The 17,957-nt window shown below is 55.4% G+C and overlaps 2 protein-coding genes across 5 annotated transcripts; one reads left to right on the top strand and one right to left on the bottom strand.

Moving 5' to 3' along the window:
- Window positions 1-1,179: 1,179 nt before the first annotated feature.
- On the bottom strand, window positions 1,180-13,348 carry BAD (BCL2 associated agonist of cell death). Of its 4 annotated transcripts, none has more exons than XM_061406812.1 (4): window positions 13,258-13,348; window positions 12,427-12,621; window positions 2,225-2,418; window positions 1,180-1,669 (listed from the first exon to the last, which is right to left on the bottom strand). In XM_061406812.1, exons 2-4 carry the CDS (start codon window positions 12,611-12,613, stop codon window positions 1,544-1,546), a joined length of 507 nt encoding a protein of 168 aa, XP_061262796.1. In that variant the 5' UTR covers window positions 12,614-12,621; window positions 13,258-13,348; the 3' UTR covers window positions 1,180-1,543. The 4 variants fall into 4 exon arrangements, with proteins under 4 accessions (XP_061262796.1, XP_061262792.1, XP_061262793.1 ...); XM_061406808.1 differs by lacking the exon at window positions 13,258-13,348 and adding an exon at window positions 12,903-13,000; XM_061406809.1 differs by lacking the exon at window positions 13,258-13,348 and adding an exon at window positions 12,719-12,971.
- A 176-nt stretch (window positions 13,349-13,524) lies between these two features.
- On the top strand, window positions 13,525-17,647 carry GPR137 (G protein-coupled receptor 137). Its single transcript, XM_061406788.1, has 8 exons — window positions 13,525-13,613; window positions 14,694-15,072; window positions 15,156-15,205; window positions 15,914-16,139; window positions 16,253-16,402; window positions 16,528-16,656; window positions 16,767-16,882; window positions 17,179-17,647. Exons 2-8 carry the CDS (start codon window positions 14,716-14,718, stop codon window positions 17,336-17,338), a joined length of 1,188 nt encoding a protein of 395 aa, XP_061262772.1. The 5' UTR covers window positions 13,525-13,613; window positions 14,694-14,715; the 3' UTR covers window positions 17,339-17,647.
- Window positions 17,648-17,957: the final 310 nt, after the last annotated feature.

Below are 17,957 nucleotides of genomic sequence, written 5' to 3' on the forward strand. Positions count from 1 at the left end.
GCTGACTGCCTGCCTCCTCCGGAGGAAGGCAGCCTCTTATCTGGGCTTATCTCCTGCCAATTGAGTGTTTTCTTTCTTTGTTTTTGCTGCAGCCTCAGGCAAACAGATAGGGTGGGGAGGCCAGAGAACAGGGCTTCCAAAGCAAGGCCTTCCCAGAGCCGGGGACTTCTGCCTTGGGCCCCACTCCCAGTGCCCAGGTCTTCCCTGTTTCTGCAGTCAGGCCTTGTCCTAGCTCCACATCTGCCCCATCTAGGCCCTTCAGCAGGCAACTCCCATCTTCCTGACTTCACACGTAAAACACTCAAAGACCAGGCTAAACTCCAAACTCCTGGGTATGACATTCCAACTCTTGAAAAGCCTGGCGTCTGCCGCTCCGCCATCCTTCCATGGGTCTGCTATTTCTTCTACTGGAAATGACAGCACTCTCCCTCATGTCTTCAAGTCCCAGGTCTAGCTTACCTCCTCCCTGAAGCCCTCCCTGACTTTCCTCTGCTGGAGGGAGCCGCCTTCACCCTGGTTCCAGGCCCCTGTTAGAGCACTGGGCTGGCGTTCACTCCTCACTGAGAGGCTGCCTCTCCTTCGCCCGGAAGCTAGGAATAACAGGGGCTGTGGCGCAATCCAGGTCTGTGTACCTAGTATAAAGCGCAGGCTAGTCTGTAGGGGGCGCCAATAAACCTTTCTGGAATTGAGCTCTCAGCTCGGCTCCCAGGGCCTGGTGAAGCTTCTCTGGTTCCCTAGCGATCCCTCTACTCACGGCCTTGGGCCGAGCCTTCCGTCCCCTCCCCCGCTCAATGTGTCCTGCCAGTTCCCTGAGGAGCGCTGGCCCTAGGCCGGCCACACAGTAGCTGCTCAAAAGGACTGACCCAAATAGGAGCAAATGACCCTCCCTGGGGGACGGCGGCACGGTTTGCAGTGCGCGGAATTCCAGCGGCCAGCCGGCATGCAGTTCTCAATTACCATATTAGAGATAAGGACCTGGATGTCCCCGAAGCCCGATCGCGCTCCGTCTCCCGGAGGCCAGGCGGCCGTATCTCCGCTCGCCGCCTCAACGCCTCCCTGATGTCGGCCCCAAGTGCCTCAGTTTCCCTCATATGTAAAGCGGGGACATCTTTTGAAATTCTTGTCAGTGCTAGCGCTCTCTCCGCCCGGGAAGCCCCAGGCGACAGACAGAGACTCCGCGGTACAGACGTGGGCTTTACTAGCATTTTAGTATCGGGCGTAGGTCCGCAGCGTTACCACGGAGGAAAGGGTTCCGGCGAAGTTAGGGTTAATCTCGGCTCGCAACTGGCGCAGGCGCGTGGGGTGGGGTCACGGGGCCGCTTCCGGCAGGTAAGGGCGGAAAAACTTCCAACTTCCGATGGGGGCCGAGCCCCTCCGTGGTCCTCGCACACACCGGAAGGGGACCGAACTTTGGGTCAGACCTCAGTCTTCCGAAAGGAACGAATCCGAGCCTCGTTTTGCATAAGGCCTGCAGAAAAGACTTCCGCCCGCTCCCAAGATGGCCACCAGCAGCGGTTGGGAGCTTCGGTTGCGGGGCGGAAGGTCACTGCGAGGGGGCGGAGCCTCCTCTCCCCAAGTTCCGGCTCAACCAGGACTGGAGGAAGCGCGTCCAGCTGGGGCTTTGTCGCATTTGCGTTGCCGTGCCCGCGCTCTTCGGGCGAGGAAGCCCCTTCAGGGTGGGAAGAAGAAAAGGTAGAATGAATTAGTTTATCCTGGCAGCCCGAAGCAAGGCCCCTCCGCTTACGGAATCCCACCACCAAGTGAGATCTGGGAGGAGATAAAAGAGCGTAGATCCTAACAGGCCTTGTATGGAGAGGTCTCCTGACTACTAAGCATGGTCCCTCCATGTTGCGAGCAGAAAGAAAGGACGCCTACGGTCCTGTAAGCGCCAGAGCCGGAGACTTAGCACCTGGAAGATGGGACCATAATTTGAAAATCAAAGAAGTGGTTCGGAAATTGAGGCCAAGAACCCGGCTATCCGAAGTGGGTCGGCCAGGAGCACAAATGCCTCGTGCTCCGGGGATTTGGGGAGCCCAGGAGCCTTGGCCTGCTGGAGCAGGGTCAGGTCCCCGAATACCCTGGGACTCGGGAAGGGTCTGGCTGCAGGCGAGGAGTCCCGAAACTGCAAATCCCGACGTGCACTGGGACAGCCCAGTGGGAGGAGGCCCGGGAGCACAGGTTCCGGCGTGGTCCGGGACTGCGGGGCACCTCAGCCGGCCCTCACCTTGAAGGAGACGTGAAACTCGTCGCTCATCCTCCGGAGCTCGCGGCCATATCGCTGTGCAGCCCAGAGGTTGGGGGGCGCCGAACGCGAGCGGCCCCTAAAGGGGCCGAGATCCTCCTCCTCCGTCTCTTCATTATCCTCTGGCCTCGCGGGGTAGGAGCTGTGACGACTCCGGGTCTCCACAGCCCCAGTGCCTGCAGAGAAGATCAGACGGTGGGGATGACTTGAATCTCAACTGCTCTCGCGTCCCCAGCCCTGCAGCAGTGTTAGTGTAGTTTCGAACTAATTTCTCATTAATCCCACAAATCTTAATTGAGCCCCAATATGGGCCAGACCCTGTGGCTCAGATGGTAAAGAATCTGCCTGCAATGCGGGAGATCTGGGTTCGATCCGTGGGTGGGGAAGATCCACTGGAGAAGGGAAAGGCTACCCACTCCAGTATTCTTGCCTGGAGAATCCCACGGACAGAAGAGCCTGGCGGGCTACAGTCCTGTGAGGTTGCAGAGTCCGACACAATTGAGCGAGTAACACTTTCAACGGGCCAGACCTTTCGGTTTATAGAATGACTTTACCTCTGTGCTTGGTACAGAATAAGGGCATAAATAGTGGTTACAGCTGTGAGTGTAAGATCCAGGGACTTCCCAGCAACTCCCTGGGAGGTTAACTCTTTCATCAGCTCCAGTCCCCTGCAGAGGAAATCAGTCTCCTGGTTGAGGAGGTACCCCAACCAAGCCAGACAGGGTTGAACCCCACCTCCGCAGGTGACCTGCTGGGGCCCATTTGTTTCACTGGTGTGACCTACAGGAGACCTAGAAGCCCTTTGAGAACAAGAACCTGTCAGCATATCTGTACCTCTCACAGCACCCACTTTGAACAAACTGTCCAGAAAGTTCTGTTGACTTTTTATGGTAACACTTAAGGAGCACGCACTAGGTCCTGGGCATTACCTCATTATCCTAAGCATGCCAGGAGATAAGTACTAATATTGCTTCTACGATATAGATGAAAAGACAGGCTTGGAGAGGTTTAGACTTGCCCTGAGTGACACAGTTGGGAAGTTCTGAGGTTTGAAGTCCCTACAGGTTTGTTGGAATCCAGAGTCCAGTGATAATCCATTGAGCTATACGTCATCCTTTATCCAACCACCCTTCAACTCCCTGAGCCTGTGTCTTCACCTCTTTATGGGGATAAACCTAGTTCTTAATGCCAGTGACTTGCCTCACATAAACAGCGTGAAAGTCCTTTATAAGCTGAAAGTGTGTGATGGATCATTGTTCAAAGAGGTGTGTCCTGAGTTTGTCTGGCTTTTGCGTGTGTTCCATCCCCCTAATTCCTGTCAACCCCACCCCCATACCCAGACCAACAAAGACCTAGAACACTCCCAGGAGCATAAATCCAGAGCCGGATTGAAAGACAAGCATGGAACAAGTACAGGGAACAGCATCCACAGCAAGGTATGTCTGTCAGGGAGGCATCCTGAAGAAAGTATGATCTAGGCCAGGTCTTGAAGCCAGGGGTAACTGTCTCATCCTCTCCCAAAGGCCTGTGGGCCAGCTCCAGGGCTGGGGCCTCCAAGGGTCCCAGCTCCAAACACAGGGCTGGGAAAGCCAAGAAAAGAAGAGGGGGCTGGATCCAGAAAGGCCTAGGCTAAGAGGGTGGCTGGAATTCCTAAACTTCACCAAAGCCTGGGCTCAGGTAGGCAGGGACACCATAAAGCCTTTGAGGAACGAGGTGGCAGCGGGGAACAGGCAGCTAAATCAGCAGTCCAGATTGGGGCTGGGGCTACGGAGCTGAGAGCAGCAAGAGCCCTGATGAGAACAGGCCCGTCTACAGAGGACTGTCCGGTTCCATGGGGCATGGGCATCAGGGCAGAAGTCCCCCCCTCCCCTGCATTCCTGCTTTGTGACCTTGGGCCCTTTCTTTTTAATCCCTTGGGGTCTCGGTGTTGTCCTCTGTGAAATGGGGGCAGCCCCCAGTACCCCCATGAGGACAAACGACACAGAGAAAGAACCCTGTTCTGCCCTTTTCATGTCCTGAAGCCTCGCATTTTCCCGGTGAGAGGCCAAGTTCTCCCTATTTTACACATGAGGAAATAGAAGCACAGAGAGGTTAGGAACTTGCCCAGGGTCACACAGCTGGCACACCCTGCTTGGTCACTTAAATGCTCAGGAACTATCAGCTATTTTTCTGTTTTACTAGCACTAAGAACCCACAGCCTCCACACTTGACAGATGCAGGGCCCAGTGGTCAGAAGCCAAGTGACGTAGGCAGGCACTTGGCTTGGGCCTTGCCCTCCTGCCTGGGAATCAGAACCAGCAGAACAGCAGCACTCCCTGTGTCAGCTTGGCAGCGTGCTTCATGTCCATGAATTCCTTATGTCCTCGCCACATCCTGGGAGGGAAGGTTACTCACTGTCCCCATTTTACAGAAAAGAAAACTAAGGCATAGAGAGGGTAAGTAACTTGCCCAAAGTCACACAGCTAGTAGGTGACAGATGCCAACCCAACCAGTCTGGCTCCTGGGTCTGTGTATTTAACTCTCATGCCCCAGGCTCCTTTCAGCAGCACCATGAGCTCCCGTGGGGGCTCAGGTCTGGAAAGGCAACCCTAGGCCTAATGTGACTGCCAGCTCCGCCAGGAGCCTACCCATGGAGTGGGGATTTTTACCGAAGCCATGAATTAAGCAGTGCCAAGCCAGCCATTGTCAAAATGACACTCAAATGTGTAAACTGAACATTTAAGTGTCCTATTTACTAGGAAAAAAATTTGAGTATTTTTCTGTGAACTCCCTGGGGGAGCAGACATGCCTACCCACTCCATCCATCCAACCTTCAATCAGCGGTCACTCCTTCATGCCCCTAGATAGTGCAAGGCGTCCTCTCCCAGTCTTGGGAAGGAAAGGAGGCGGGAGGAGGCGTGGCTTCTGGTTGTGAGCATGCTCTCTCGCCATCCTTCCAGAGTGCAGGCCTGGGGCTGGGTGGGAAAGTGGGAGGGACCTATGGCTGGAGGTGTCAGGAGCCCCAAACTTAAAGTTCTTTACTCACTGGCTTTCTGGGTAAGTGGGTGGGGCTGAACACATCCACATTCCCGCTCCTGTGAGCATCCTTGCACACTTCACTAGAACAGTGCTGTTCCAGACAGCTGGAGGCAGTGAGGTTGTGCCATCAGGTGGGGTTGGGTTTGGATCCTGCTCTACCACATGGGGGGTTCACATGTTGCTCGACTTCAGCAGGAGAGCAGCTCGGCGCTCCCCCCTGGAGCAGGCATGTGGCCTGACCTGTCTCAGCCCAGGCTTCCTGTGTCCCCTAAAGCCATTTGGAGTATGAAAGCCCCTTACTGGCCTGTAGAGAACATACCTCCACCTTGCTCAGAGCTGAGAAAATCAGAAAACACGATAAAGCAGAGGCTGGCAAGTGTTTTCTGTAAAGGGTCAGAGAGGAAATGTTTGGGGCATCGCAGGCCACATAGCCTGTCACAACTACTCAACATTGTGGCCAGGGCTTGAAAGCAGCCGTAAACAATATACACGTGCTTGTGCACCGCTGCGTTCCACTAAAATTGTATTTGGAACACTGAAATAAAATACTGTTCTTTGGAGTTCTGTCAACTGTTTAAAAGTGTCAAAAAAAAAAGTGTCAAAATCATCCTTAGCTCATGGGCTACACAACAAAGAGGAGTTTAGCCTTTGGATGTGGTTTGCCAACCTCTGCTCTAAACCCAACTATGTCTGTCCTCTGCCTAAAACTTTCAATGGCTCCCTGTTGCCTATGAGATAAACTCCAAACTCCTGGGCATGGCCTTCAGGGCCCTTACATTCTTACGTTCCAGCCTGCACTCCCTTGTTTGCCATCAGGGTGGCATTGGTTATTCATGTCTCTCTATTCCCTCTAAATGAATGGCAATCCCCAGGTCTGCTCAGGGCCTGGGCCAACTCACTGCAACAACAACTGCAGTAATAGTAAGAATAGCAGACCCTCCTCTCTGCTAGGCACTGTTTCTAAGCATTTTTCCTGTATTAATGCATCAGATTCTCTTGACAACGCAATGAGGTGGGACTACTTCTAGTCCCATTTTACTGGGATAAAAAATCTGAGGCACTCAGTATTTATGGCAGCACTATTTACAATAGCCAAGATATGGAAGCAACCTAAATGTCCAACAGAAAGATAAAGAAAGTTTCCTTGGTGGCTCAGTTGGTAAAGAATCTGCCTGGCAACACAGGAGACCTGGGTTTGATCTCTGGGTCAGGAAGATTCCTTGGAGAAGGAAATGGCAACCCACTCCAGTATTCTTGTCTGGAGAATTCCATGGACAAAGAAGATGTATATATAAACAATGAAATACTACTCCGCCACTAAAAAAAAAAAAGTGAAATAATGCCATTTGCAGCACCAAGGATGGACCTAGAGATAATCACACTAAGCGAAGTGAGTCAGACAAAAATACGGAATCCAAAACTGATACAGGAGACTCCCCTGGTGGTCCAGTGGTTAAAATCCCATGCATTCAATGCAGCGGGCATATGTTTGATCCTTAGTGGGGGAACTAAGATCCCATAGGCCTCCTGGTGTGGCCAAAAACAAGACAAACAAAAAATGATACAAATCAACATATTTACAAAATAGAAATAGACTCACAGACATAGAAAACAAACTGCCTCCTGGTGCTGCCGAAAACAAAACAGGACAAACAAAGAATGATACAAATGAGTTTACTTACAAAACAGAAACAGACATGGAAAACAAATTTATGATTACCACAGGGGGAAAAAGGGGAGTGGGGGTAGGGAGGATTAACTAGGCCTTTGGGATTTCTTTTTTTTTTTCTTTGGCAGCACTGCATGGCTTATGAGATCTCAGTTCCCCCCAGGAATCGAACCTAGGCCATGTCAGTGAAAGCGCTGTGTCCTAACCACTGGACCACCAGGGAATTCTGGACTTTGGGATTCATAGGTACATGCAGATGACACCACCCTTATGGCAGAAAGTGAAGAAGAACTAAAGAGCCTCTTGATGAAAGTGAAAGAGGAGAGTGAGAAAGCTGGCTTAAAGCTCAACATTCAGAAAACTAAGATCATTGCATCCGGTCCCATCACTTCATGGCAAATAGATGGGGAAACAGTGGAAACTTGCTGACTTTATTTTTCTGGGCTCCAAAATCACTGCAAATGGTGACTGCAGCCATGAAATTAAAAGATGCTTACTCCTTGGAAGGAAAGTTATGACCAACCTAGACAGCATATTGAAAAGCAGAGACATTACTTTGTCAACAAAGGTCTGTCTAGTCAAGGCTATGGTTTTTCCAGTGGTCATGTATGGATGTGAGAGCTGGACTATAAAGAAGGCTGAGTGCCAAAGAATTGATGCTTTTGAACTGTGGTATTAGAGAAGACTCTTGACAGTCCGAGATCCAACCAGTCCATCCTAAAGGACATCAGTCCTGGGTGTTCATTGGTAGGACTGATGTTGAAGCTGAAACTCCAATACTTTGGCCACCTGATGCGAAGACTGACTCATTGGAAAAGACCCTGATGCTGGGAAAGATTGAGGGCAGGACGAGAGGGGAATGACAGAGGATGAGATGGTTGGATGGCATCACCGACTCAATGGACATGGGTTTGGGTGGACTCCGGGAGATGGTGATGGACAGGGAGGTCTGGTGTTCTGCGGTTCATGGGGTCGCAGAGTCGGACACGACTGAACGACTGAACTGAACTATATATAAAGTAGATAAACAACAAGGATTTACCGTGTAGCACTGGGAACTATATTGAATATCTTGTAATAACCTATTATGGAAAAGAATCTGAAAAAGAATATATATATGCATATATATATATATAACTGACTCACTTTGCTGTACTCCTGAAACTAACATATCATTATAAATCAACCTGGAGAAGGTCATGGCAACCCCCTCTAGTATTCTTGCCTGGAGAATCCCATGGACAGAGGATTCTGGTAGGCTACAGTCCATAGGGTCACAAAGAGTCAGACACGACTGAGCGACTAACATTTTCACTTTCACAAATCAACTATGGGCTTCCCGTAGTTACCACTGGGCACTAGTGGTAAAGAATCTGCCTGCAATGCAAGAGACATGGGTTCAATCCCTGGGTCGGGAAGATCCCCTGGAGAAGGGAATGGCAACCGGCTCCAGTATTCCCGCCTGGAAAATTCCATGAGCAGAGGAGCCTGGCGGACTATAGTCCATGGGGCCACAAAGAGTCAGACACGACTGAGCACATAAATCAGCTATACTTCAATTAAAAAAAAAAAGCCAGGGTGAAGCCTGCAGTCTGGCCCGGGGTCTGGCACTGGGCTGCTTTACTCACCGTGTGTCGCCCTTCCCCTCTCTACCATTCACGCACCAGCTGCTCCAGGCACCCAGCTACGCACGGGAGCTGGCACAGCACACAAGGTGGCCACAGGCCCGCCCTGGAGACACGCACAGTTCACCGAGCAGGGGCTTGGAGGCAGGGAATGTGAAGAGTGGCAGCACCCTGCCCATGCGGAGGGGGACAGTGGCCCGGTGGCTCTGGCAGGTTATCGGCACCTGCGGGTCTTTCATGGAAAACCACTTGAAACTAAGTCAAAAGGAATCCAGGGCAGGTCTCTTACATCCCTTGCAGGCCTTGTCATGGCTGGGCCTGGAGCTGGGCCACCTTTCCCCCTTGGGGCCTCAGGTGCCCCCACCCGCGGGATGGGCCCCTAGTGAGTGCAAGAGGTTTTGCCACTCCTATTTCATTCATTCATAGCACAGAAATGGTCCTTTCCAGCTCCCTGCCTTGGCACTCCAGCTCTGATGATGCCGGGCTCCTCACACTTGGCCAGCTTACACTGCATACGAGCCAAGCCCCGCACCGCCTCCCTCACTGGGCTGATACCAACACAGCTCTGGTTAAGGCCAACTCCCTGCCAGTTCCCACAGGCACCTGGGCGGCCAGCATGGCTGGAGAAAAGCACAGCCGTGCCACTTCTGTTCAAATTCACAGCCATAAGACCCAGTGGCCCCCTGAGTTGCCCAGCACACCTTCCAACTCCATACTCTGGGCCAGACAACTACTTCAAACCTGTTCTTCCCTCTCTCGACCTCAACCTCCACCCCTCTCCCCACCTTCACTCCTGGTTCAAGACCTGGCTTCCTTTCACCAAGAAATTGGAAGCATCCACGAGAGAAACATCTACTAGTTCCTGTGAGGTGTCTCCTTGCCCTCCTCCACCCCTCCACTGCACTCAGCTGAGCTGCCCCTCCCCTGAACACCAGACCACTCTCTCCTACTCAAGTAAGCTTCCTTTCTCCCCTGCATCCCCCAGTATTTTCCTAACTGGATTACTCCATCAACTTATAAACATGCTCTTTCGGGAGTTCCTTGATGGTTAAGACTCCACACTTCCATTGCAGGGAGCATGGGTTTGAGTCCTGGTCAGGGAATTAAGACCGCACAAGCCACATGGTACAGCCAAAAAAAAAGAACCTCTTTTTTCTTTTTATCTTAAGTAATAAAACAATCCTTCCTTGACTCTCCTTGGGCCTTCAGGTGCCGCTGGCTCCTCTGTTCCTCTTTGCCAGAGCTCAGCTGCCAAGAGTGGGCTCTCCTTTCTACCTCCAATTCTCTTCCCATCATCCCTCCCCACTCTCCACCCAAGCTTCCCCAGCCCTAGGTCCAGTCCAGCGCTCCACTCCCAGCCCTCCTCCAGCAGCGCTCAAAGGAGCATCGCCCAGTTCAACACTCCCCTCCCTACCACATGGCTCCCTCCTTCTCAGACCCCAGTGCAGGCTCCTCCGCTTCTGCTGCCCTCTGCAGCCTGGAGCTCCAGACACAGCCCAAGCCCTACCCTGTCTACACTGTCTCCCAGGGCCCACCAAACACTTCATCAGCAATGGCCAACTCCCACATGTATCTATCCCTACTAGAAATCTCCAACTGGATGCCCAAAAGGTACCTCTAACCTGACCTGGCCCAAGCAGGGCTCCTGATCTCGCCCCACACCATCTCAGTTCCACCTCAGTTGAGAGCAACTCCATCCTTCCAGGCGCCCAAGCCATCCTCTTTGGGCCTCACACATCTGTCTATCAGCAAATCCCACCAGCTCGACCTTCAAAAGAAACCCAGAGCCTAGCTCTAATACTTACCACTTCCACCACCACCACCACGCTCGCACCAGCTACCATCCTCCCCCGTGGCACCACCCCTACCTTTGCCCATTGGAGACCCGTCTCCACCCAGGGGCCCTGGTGATTCTCTTGAGGTCCAAATCAGATCAGAGTCCTCCAGGTTTTCACTCAACCTGAAAGCCAGAGCCTTGACCTGGGCCTTCAAGGCCCTGCCCTTCAGCCCCTCCCCTTCCCTGATCTCTGGAGGAGTCTCTAAGGCCCTCCTCTCACTGCCCTCAGGGTCTTTGCATTTGCCCTGCCCTCCGCCTAGGTGAAGGAAATGGCAACCCACTCCAGTATTCTTGCCTGGAAAATTCCATGGACAGAGGACCCTGGTGGGCTACAGTCCATGGGGTCACAAAGAGCTGGACTTGACTGAGTGACTAACACTGCCCTCTGTCTGCGGGCATCCCTGCCAGCATCTGTCTTCCCACAGATCTCTGGCTCACTCCTCATCAGATTCTAGCCTTGGCTCAAATGTTGCTTCTTACCAAGGCCCTAGTAGCTCAGTTGGTAAAGAATCACCTGCAGTGCAGGAGACCTGAGTTTGATCCCTGGGTCAGGAAGATCCCCTGGAGAAGGAAATGGCAACCCACTCCAGCATTCTTGCCTGGGAAATCCATGGACAGAGGAGCCTGGAGGGCTACAGTCCATGGGGTCCCAAGAGTCAGACATGACTTAGCAACTAAACCACCACCACCAAGGCCCACCCTGACCACCTCAGTTTAAATCACTCCCTCGAGCCCCCAGCACTCCGGATCCCAAAGAGAAAGTCAAGGGTATGTCACCTAAGGCATCACCTGCTACGGCACCATATCACTGACTGGTTTGTTTGTTTCTTGGTTTATGACTTGTCTCCCCCTATCTTCTAGAATGTAGGCAACCACAAGGGTAAGAGCTTCTCTTCTAGTCCCTGATGAACCCCTGGCAGCTGGTACACACATTCAGCACTTGACACAGAAGATGGGGACAGCCAGATACAGGATGGGAAGCAGTTTCAAGCAGAAAAACTCTAAGTGCAAAAATCTCAAAGTTAAAGAAAGCCTGTGGAGTTCAGTGTGACATACAGCAGGCTGGCTGGTGGGGGTGGGGTCTTTTTTTTTTCTTTTAATTTTTTTTTTTTTTTTTTAGAGATTGTATCCCTAATAACTGAATATCAACCTTTTTTCTTTCTTTCTTTTTTGACTGTAATCCTAGTTCCCTGACCAGGCATTGAACCCCGGGGTTCTTGGCAGTGAAAGCACTGAGCGTTAACCACTGGACCACCAGGGAACTCCCTGGGGTGGGGGCATTAATAAGCCTTCCTGCTCCTGAAAATGGAAGGGTGTCACATCGGCAGCAGTTAAGGGACATGAGTTTTGTTTTCAGAAGATGTCTGTGGTTGTTCCAGGTGCCAAGGCTTGGGCTGGGCACCCTGGTGGTAGGGACTACTAAGACATGGCTGCTGCCCTCCAGGGCCCATCCTTCCATCTCAGCTGGGTCTCCCTCAGTAGATATAGAGGACAGCTGATGCTTTCCCAGTCCCACACAGACCCGCTGCCTGGTAGGGCTGTCTGCCTCTTGGGATTACCTGGCCCTGGCGATGTTAAGGACAGCACCGTGTGGGTGTGAGCCACAGGGTGGGAAAGAACAGAGCTGGGGACTGGATCCAGGATCTCAAGGAAAGCACTAGCCTGGGGCAAGGCACCACAGAGTCTTCTAGCCCAAAGGAAATGCTGAGTATGACCTTAGGCAAGTCATTTCCCCTTTCTGGCCTCTCAGTGATTCTGTCCTGGTCCTGTGCTAAGAGCTACATACTTGGAGCATTTACTAAACACCAGCTCTATAATTAAGTGCTTCTAAGGTATGCCTGTTAATCTTCCCCACAGCATTACCAGGGTGGTGATGAATTGCTGTTTTACAGAAGAGGAAACTGAGGTGCAGAGTGGTGAGGGACTTACTCAGAGCCCTCCAGAGTGTGGATGTGGCTGGGGTGAAGAGAGCTACTGGGCTGGAGGCAAGCTGGACAGGCAGGTGGTTGTTGGGTGGGGGGCGGGGGTTGCCTACCTCCATGGTGGCTGCTGCCGGCCGGCTGCCCCTGCTGGTGACCAGCTTCCCCCAGGAGGCCTGGGGCTGTTAGCCAGTGCTTGCTGAGACCTGGGGGCCTGTCCCCTGTGAGGCTGGGGCCCAGGCCCCTATCTGCAGGGCTGGAGTCTTCCTGCTCACTCTGCTCAAACTCTGGGATCTGGAACATGCTCTGGGCTGCAGGGGGGCAAGATGACAAGTAATTAGAGAACAGCGGGAGCTAAGGCTGGCTGGCAGGGTTGGGGGCGCAGGTGTCCCTGGCTCCCTCTCCCACCTCAGCACCCCAGGTCCACCCTGCTTCCCTGGCGCACATCTGTCCGTTGAGTCTGGGCCGGCAGGAAGCTCGACTTATCCGCCCAGGATCTAAAACTCTCAGAGCCCTAGGGCTGGAGAGAAGCCTCAGGCCCCTGCCCAGGCTTCAGTCAGACCCGCCCGCGGTAACGGCACACAGATCTCACCCCAAGCCCGATAATGAGGCCCCTGACCCGGGCCCGCCGCGTCCCTTTAGCAAAAAGAGAGCCCGGCCCTAGTTGCCTGGGTAACGGAAACTGTCACGGGCCCGGCCCAATCAGCTCTTGAAATGTCAGCTGGCCAGCAGGCGGGCCCCACTCCTTGGGGCCCCGCCCACTGCCTTCCTCCTGATTCTCTTCTACGTCTCCGGATGCTCAGCTCTCGACTTCCTTATGCCTTGGGCGTTGTTGGAGCCGCTGAGGGATTCTCCGGGGTCCCCATTTGGAAGCCAGCTCCTGCTGACAAGTCCTTCAGCCCCTCTGGGACTTAATTCCCACTCCTGTAAAATGGAGATAATGACACCTCTTTCAGGAGTCAGTGATCCTTGTAAACTGGGCGGTGATTACTGTGGGTGAAAGCACTTTGCAAAGCAGTAATCGAAGCTCAGCCGTCGGAGGCAACTGTTGTTGCTGTTGTCACTGCTCCATCCGAACCGGGTGACCGGCTCGGGAAGCGCCCCTCCCTTCTCCTCGCGGTGGAAACCTCGCACCGCCCGCGTCAGGGGCGCCACTCCTCGCGCCAACTCGGGGGCACTAGAGATAAGCGAGGGAGCCTCCACCCGGGGCAGGATGACTGTCCCGGCGCAGAAGGGAAAGGGGCCCCTAGGAGAGTGACAATAGGACTTGCGGAGGCCTCGCGCCTGGCAGACGGCAGGCCAGGTGAGCGGGAAACGCCGCCCCCTAGGGAATGGGCGGGCGGGCTCGCGCGGGACGCGGGGGCCCCGCGGATTAAGGCCCGGGGGCGGGGCCCGGAGGCCATCTTGGCTGAGGGCGGAAGTTTCCCTCTGAGGCCGAGTGAAGGGAAGTCGTTACCGCCCCGGATCGGGCGGCACAATCTTGATTTGGGGATGGGGAAGAGAAGCATGGGAATCGCCAGCTTTCTATGGAAGCGAGGGCCGGTAGCTCCAGGCAATGCCCACCCGGGCGCAGGCCGGATGCGGCGCAGCCGGAACGTTAAGGCCGCTCGCCGCCTCTAGTAACCCCTGGCGCCCGGCGGTAGCTCAAGTTGCGCCAATTCTCGAACAGCTCCGCGCCGGGTGCGGCGCGGGCCTGCGTAGCCAGGACCAGACCCTGAGCAATTTGCGTAGCGAACGGCGGCCGCGCAGGCGCAGGAGGGGGCGGAGCAGCGGGAGCCAGGGAGCTGGAGCCCCGGGTCCCAGCGACCGGAGCCGGCTCCCGCAGCCGCGGCCTGAGGACCGGGCGTCGGCCTCCTCCCGCCCCCCCGCGGCTGGAGAGTGGACGCAGTGGGGGGTGGGGTGGGCCAGCGTCCGGAATCCTGAGGACGGAAGGCAGAGGCCCTCCCCATCCGGATTGTTGGAGGGGAGAGAGCCCTCCAGTTTGGGGAGGGGGAGAGCCAGACGTTGAGCGTCCCCAGCAGCGGCCGCTGCTCTGAACAGACTGGCGTTGGCCGGCTCTCCCCCTCCTGCCGGGACGACTCCAGCGACCGAGGCCAGGGACCCCCTTTCCTTCGGCTTCTGCACCCCCTTCCCCCCATCCCCGGCTTTGAGCCTGGCCTGGAGAGGAGTACTCCCCACTCTGCCCTGGAGAGGAAGGGCTGTCTTTCCACACCCCGTAGTGAGGGACCCAGGTTGCCTGTGCCCCGCGAAGGCAAGGGGCCCTCTGTCGAGGGCGGGAGGGCCCGGCCAACCACCACTGCTTTCCGCCTGAGCACCCTACAACTCCCACCCCTCCGTATTTATTTCCCTGGCCCCCTGCCGGCCCCTCCATCTCTGTCTTCAGGGTTCAGGCCTCCCTCCCTGACATGGAGAGTAACCTGTCTGGCTTGGTGCCTGCTGCTGGGCTGGTACCTGCGCTGCCGCCCGCCGTGACCCTGGGGCTGACTGCGGCCTACACCACCCTGTACGCCCTGCTCTTCTTCTCGGTCTATGCCCAGCTCTGGCTGGTACTCCTGTATGGGCACAAGCGTCTCAGCTATCAGACGGTGTTCCTGGCGCTCTGTCTGCTCTGGGCTGCCCTGCGTACCACCCTGTTCTCTTTCTACTTTCGAGACACACCCCGAGCCAACCACCTGGGGCCCCTGCCCTTTTGGCTTCTCTACTGCTGTCCTGTCTGCCTGCAGTTCTTCACACTGACGCTCATGAACCTCTACTTTGCTCAGGTAACCATGGTGATGGGTGGGGGTAGGCCTGTGGGGTAGCAAGCCCCAGGGCCCCAAAGAATAATGGGCCTCTCTGCCCCCAGGTGGTGTTCAAAGCCAAGGCAAAGCGTCGGCCAGAGATGAGCCGAGGCTTGTAAGTACTGGTGGGTTCAGTCCCCAGGTCAGGGGCAGGGAGAAGCCCAGTGTCCATTCCTTCCCCCTGGTAGGGCTGAGGGGAGTACAGCCCAGGATGCTTGGGGAAGGCTCGGGAACATTAGGCACCTGGTGCAGATGGTCTGCAGAGGTGCTACATATGTGAAGCTCAACTGTAATAAAAACCAGTGAAATATGGTGAAGGGAGAGGGTGCCAATGTCATCCATGATGGAGGAAGAGCTGGAGGCTCCGGCCCTCGGAAGCTCCAAAGGGCACTTCTGGGTGACCTTGGGCAGTGGTAACTCCTGTCCTTTATACAACATCTCACAGTTTATTAAGAGCTTTCACAGACATCTTTAATATTTACAACTTACCTTCGAAGCTGATGTATCCCCATTTGAGAGATGAAGACACTGAGGCCCAGCAAGGCTAAGCAACATGTTCAAGGTCGCACACCTGGCAGGAGGTAGAGCCAGGGCTTAAACTCAGATTTCTGACTCCCAATCCAGTGCTCTTTCTGCTGTACCACAGCTGTCAGTCATATTCTGACCTCTTTAGCCTCAGTTTCCTCATCTGTAAAACTGGAGGAGTGGGGTTCAGACTGCGTAGCCTGAGGTTCTGACTGACACCCGGGTCTCCTGGGAAGGGTTGGGTGGTTGGGGAGTGGCAAGGGTGGTCGCCTGGGGCTGACTGTGCTGTGGGCCGCAGGCTGGCTGTCCGAGGGGCCTTCGTGGGGGCCTCGCTGCTCTTTCTGCTGGTGAATGTGCTGTGCGCCATGCTGTCCCGCCGGCGCCGGGCACAGCCCTGGGCCCTCCTGCTGGTGCGTGTCCTGGTGAGCGACTCCCTGTTTGTTATCTGCGCACTCTCTCTTGCCGCCTGCCTCTGCCTTGTGGCCCGGCGGGCCCCCTCCACCAGCATCTACCTGGAGGCCAAGGTAGGGCCACAAGCGCTGATGCCTGGGTGTCTTTGGGGCGTTTGGGGTCTTCAGAGTAGAGAGAAAGCTGAAACCTCCCCTCCCTAAGGGTCCCCTGTTGTCATCTTTGCCAGGGGACCAGTGTGTGCCAGGCAGCTGCAATGGGTGGCGCCATGGTCCTGCTCTATGCCAGCCGGGCCTGCTACAACCTGGCGGCCCTGGCCTTGGCCCCACGGAGCCGGCTGGACGCCTTCGATTACGACTGGTACAACGTCTCTGATCAGGTGGGCATTCGACACATCTGCCGCCTCCCCAGTAGCTGTGGCTCCTGGCCCCCAGCTGGCCTGGGTCCTGTCTGGGGGCCCCATTGGCACGACTGCAGATCGGCACAGCCCCTGCCTCCCCACAGGCGGACCTGGTGAACGACCTGGGGAACAAAGGCTACCTGGTGTTTGGCCTCATCCTCTTTGTGTGGGAGCTGCTGCCCACCACCCTGCTGGTGGGCTTCTTCCGGGTACATCGGCCCCCGCAGGACCTGGTGAGGGCCAGTGGAGAGGGGCGGCACTGGCGGTCCCTGGGCTGGGTTCTGAGGGTGTGGGAGGCCAGTGGGGGGCAGAAGGAAGCATCAATGGTGGCTCCCTTCCCTAGAGCACCAGCCGCATCCTCAACGGGCAGGTCTTTGGCTCCCGTTCCTACTTCTTCGACCGGGCACACTGCGAGGATGAGGGCTGCTCTTGGGAGCATAGCCGGGGTGAGAGCACCAGGTAGGAGTCCCGGCCCCACCCGAGGACCCCTGGGCTCTCAGGTTGCTCCACCAAGCCATGGGGTCCTAGAGCAGGTCTTGCCACCCACCTCTGCCCATGCCATGGTCTATACTAGGTGAAGTCCCCTCTGGTTTGCTCTTGCTAAAGTCCCTACCTCACCCCCCAAGATGCAGTTTGCCATAGTCAGAGAAGTCTGGGTCACTGAGCTCTGTTCTCGGTCAGTCTCTCTCCTCCCCCAACTCTGGTGACTGTGGTCCTAGTGACTGCTGGGGGACTGACCCTGTTTCTGCCTGCAGCATGTCAGGCAGCCTAGGCTCCAGCAGCTGGTATGGCACCATCGGGCGGGAACCAGGCTGGTGTGGAGGCAGCCAGACTCGGACCACGCCCCTGCTCTTCTCCCAGGTTCTGGGACCAGGCGGCCACCACCACAGTCTCTACTCCACCCCACAGACGTGATCCCCCTTCATCTCCCCGCAGAACACCCAGACCCCAGCCCCTCCCACCCCAGACCCTTGTGCCAAGTTCATCTGCTGCTTCTTGCCCAGGATCCCCGGGGGCTGTGGCTGCCTCTTCCCCAGGCCGGCTCCTTGCTACTCCTGATGCAGTGAGCTTGTGCTGTCCCCTAGGATGGGGGGGCATGGCCCTGGCTGCCAGATGCTCACGGCGCCCTGGCATGACCCACCCCACCGCCTCCGCTTCCACTCCGGAGCCAGCTACCTCTCCTGCGTCTGCCACTCAATAAACAGTGTCTGTGCCCCAAGTCCATTTGCTGTCCATCAGTTGTCTGCTTGTGTTTCTCACACCATCATCTGTTCGGTCTAAGGCTGATTGGACACTGGCCCTCGAAGGGGGCTACTGGGCTGGGCTGGGGCCATTTACCTCCCCCAAGGCTGGTGGGTAAGGAGAGGGACAAACTTGGAGTCCAAAGAAAAAAAAGAGACCAGAAGAATCCAGCCCCAACTCCAGTCCCTTCCCTGCTTGAACAATTTCTACTCTTTCTTCGGGAACTGCTTCAAATGTCACCTCTATGAACCCTGCCATTTCCAGGTCAGGGAACTATGTCCCTCCCCACCCC

Source organism: Bos javanicus, chromosome 29 (assembly GCF_032452875.1).
Source record: "Bos javanicus breed banteng chromosome 29, ARS-OSU_banteng_1.0, whole genome shotgun sequence".
In the NCBI taxonomy this organism is placed as follows: Eukaryota; Metazoa; Chordata; class Mammalia; order Artiodactyla; family Bovidae; genus Bos; species Bos javanicus.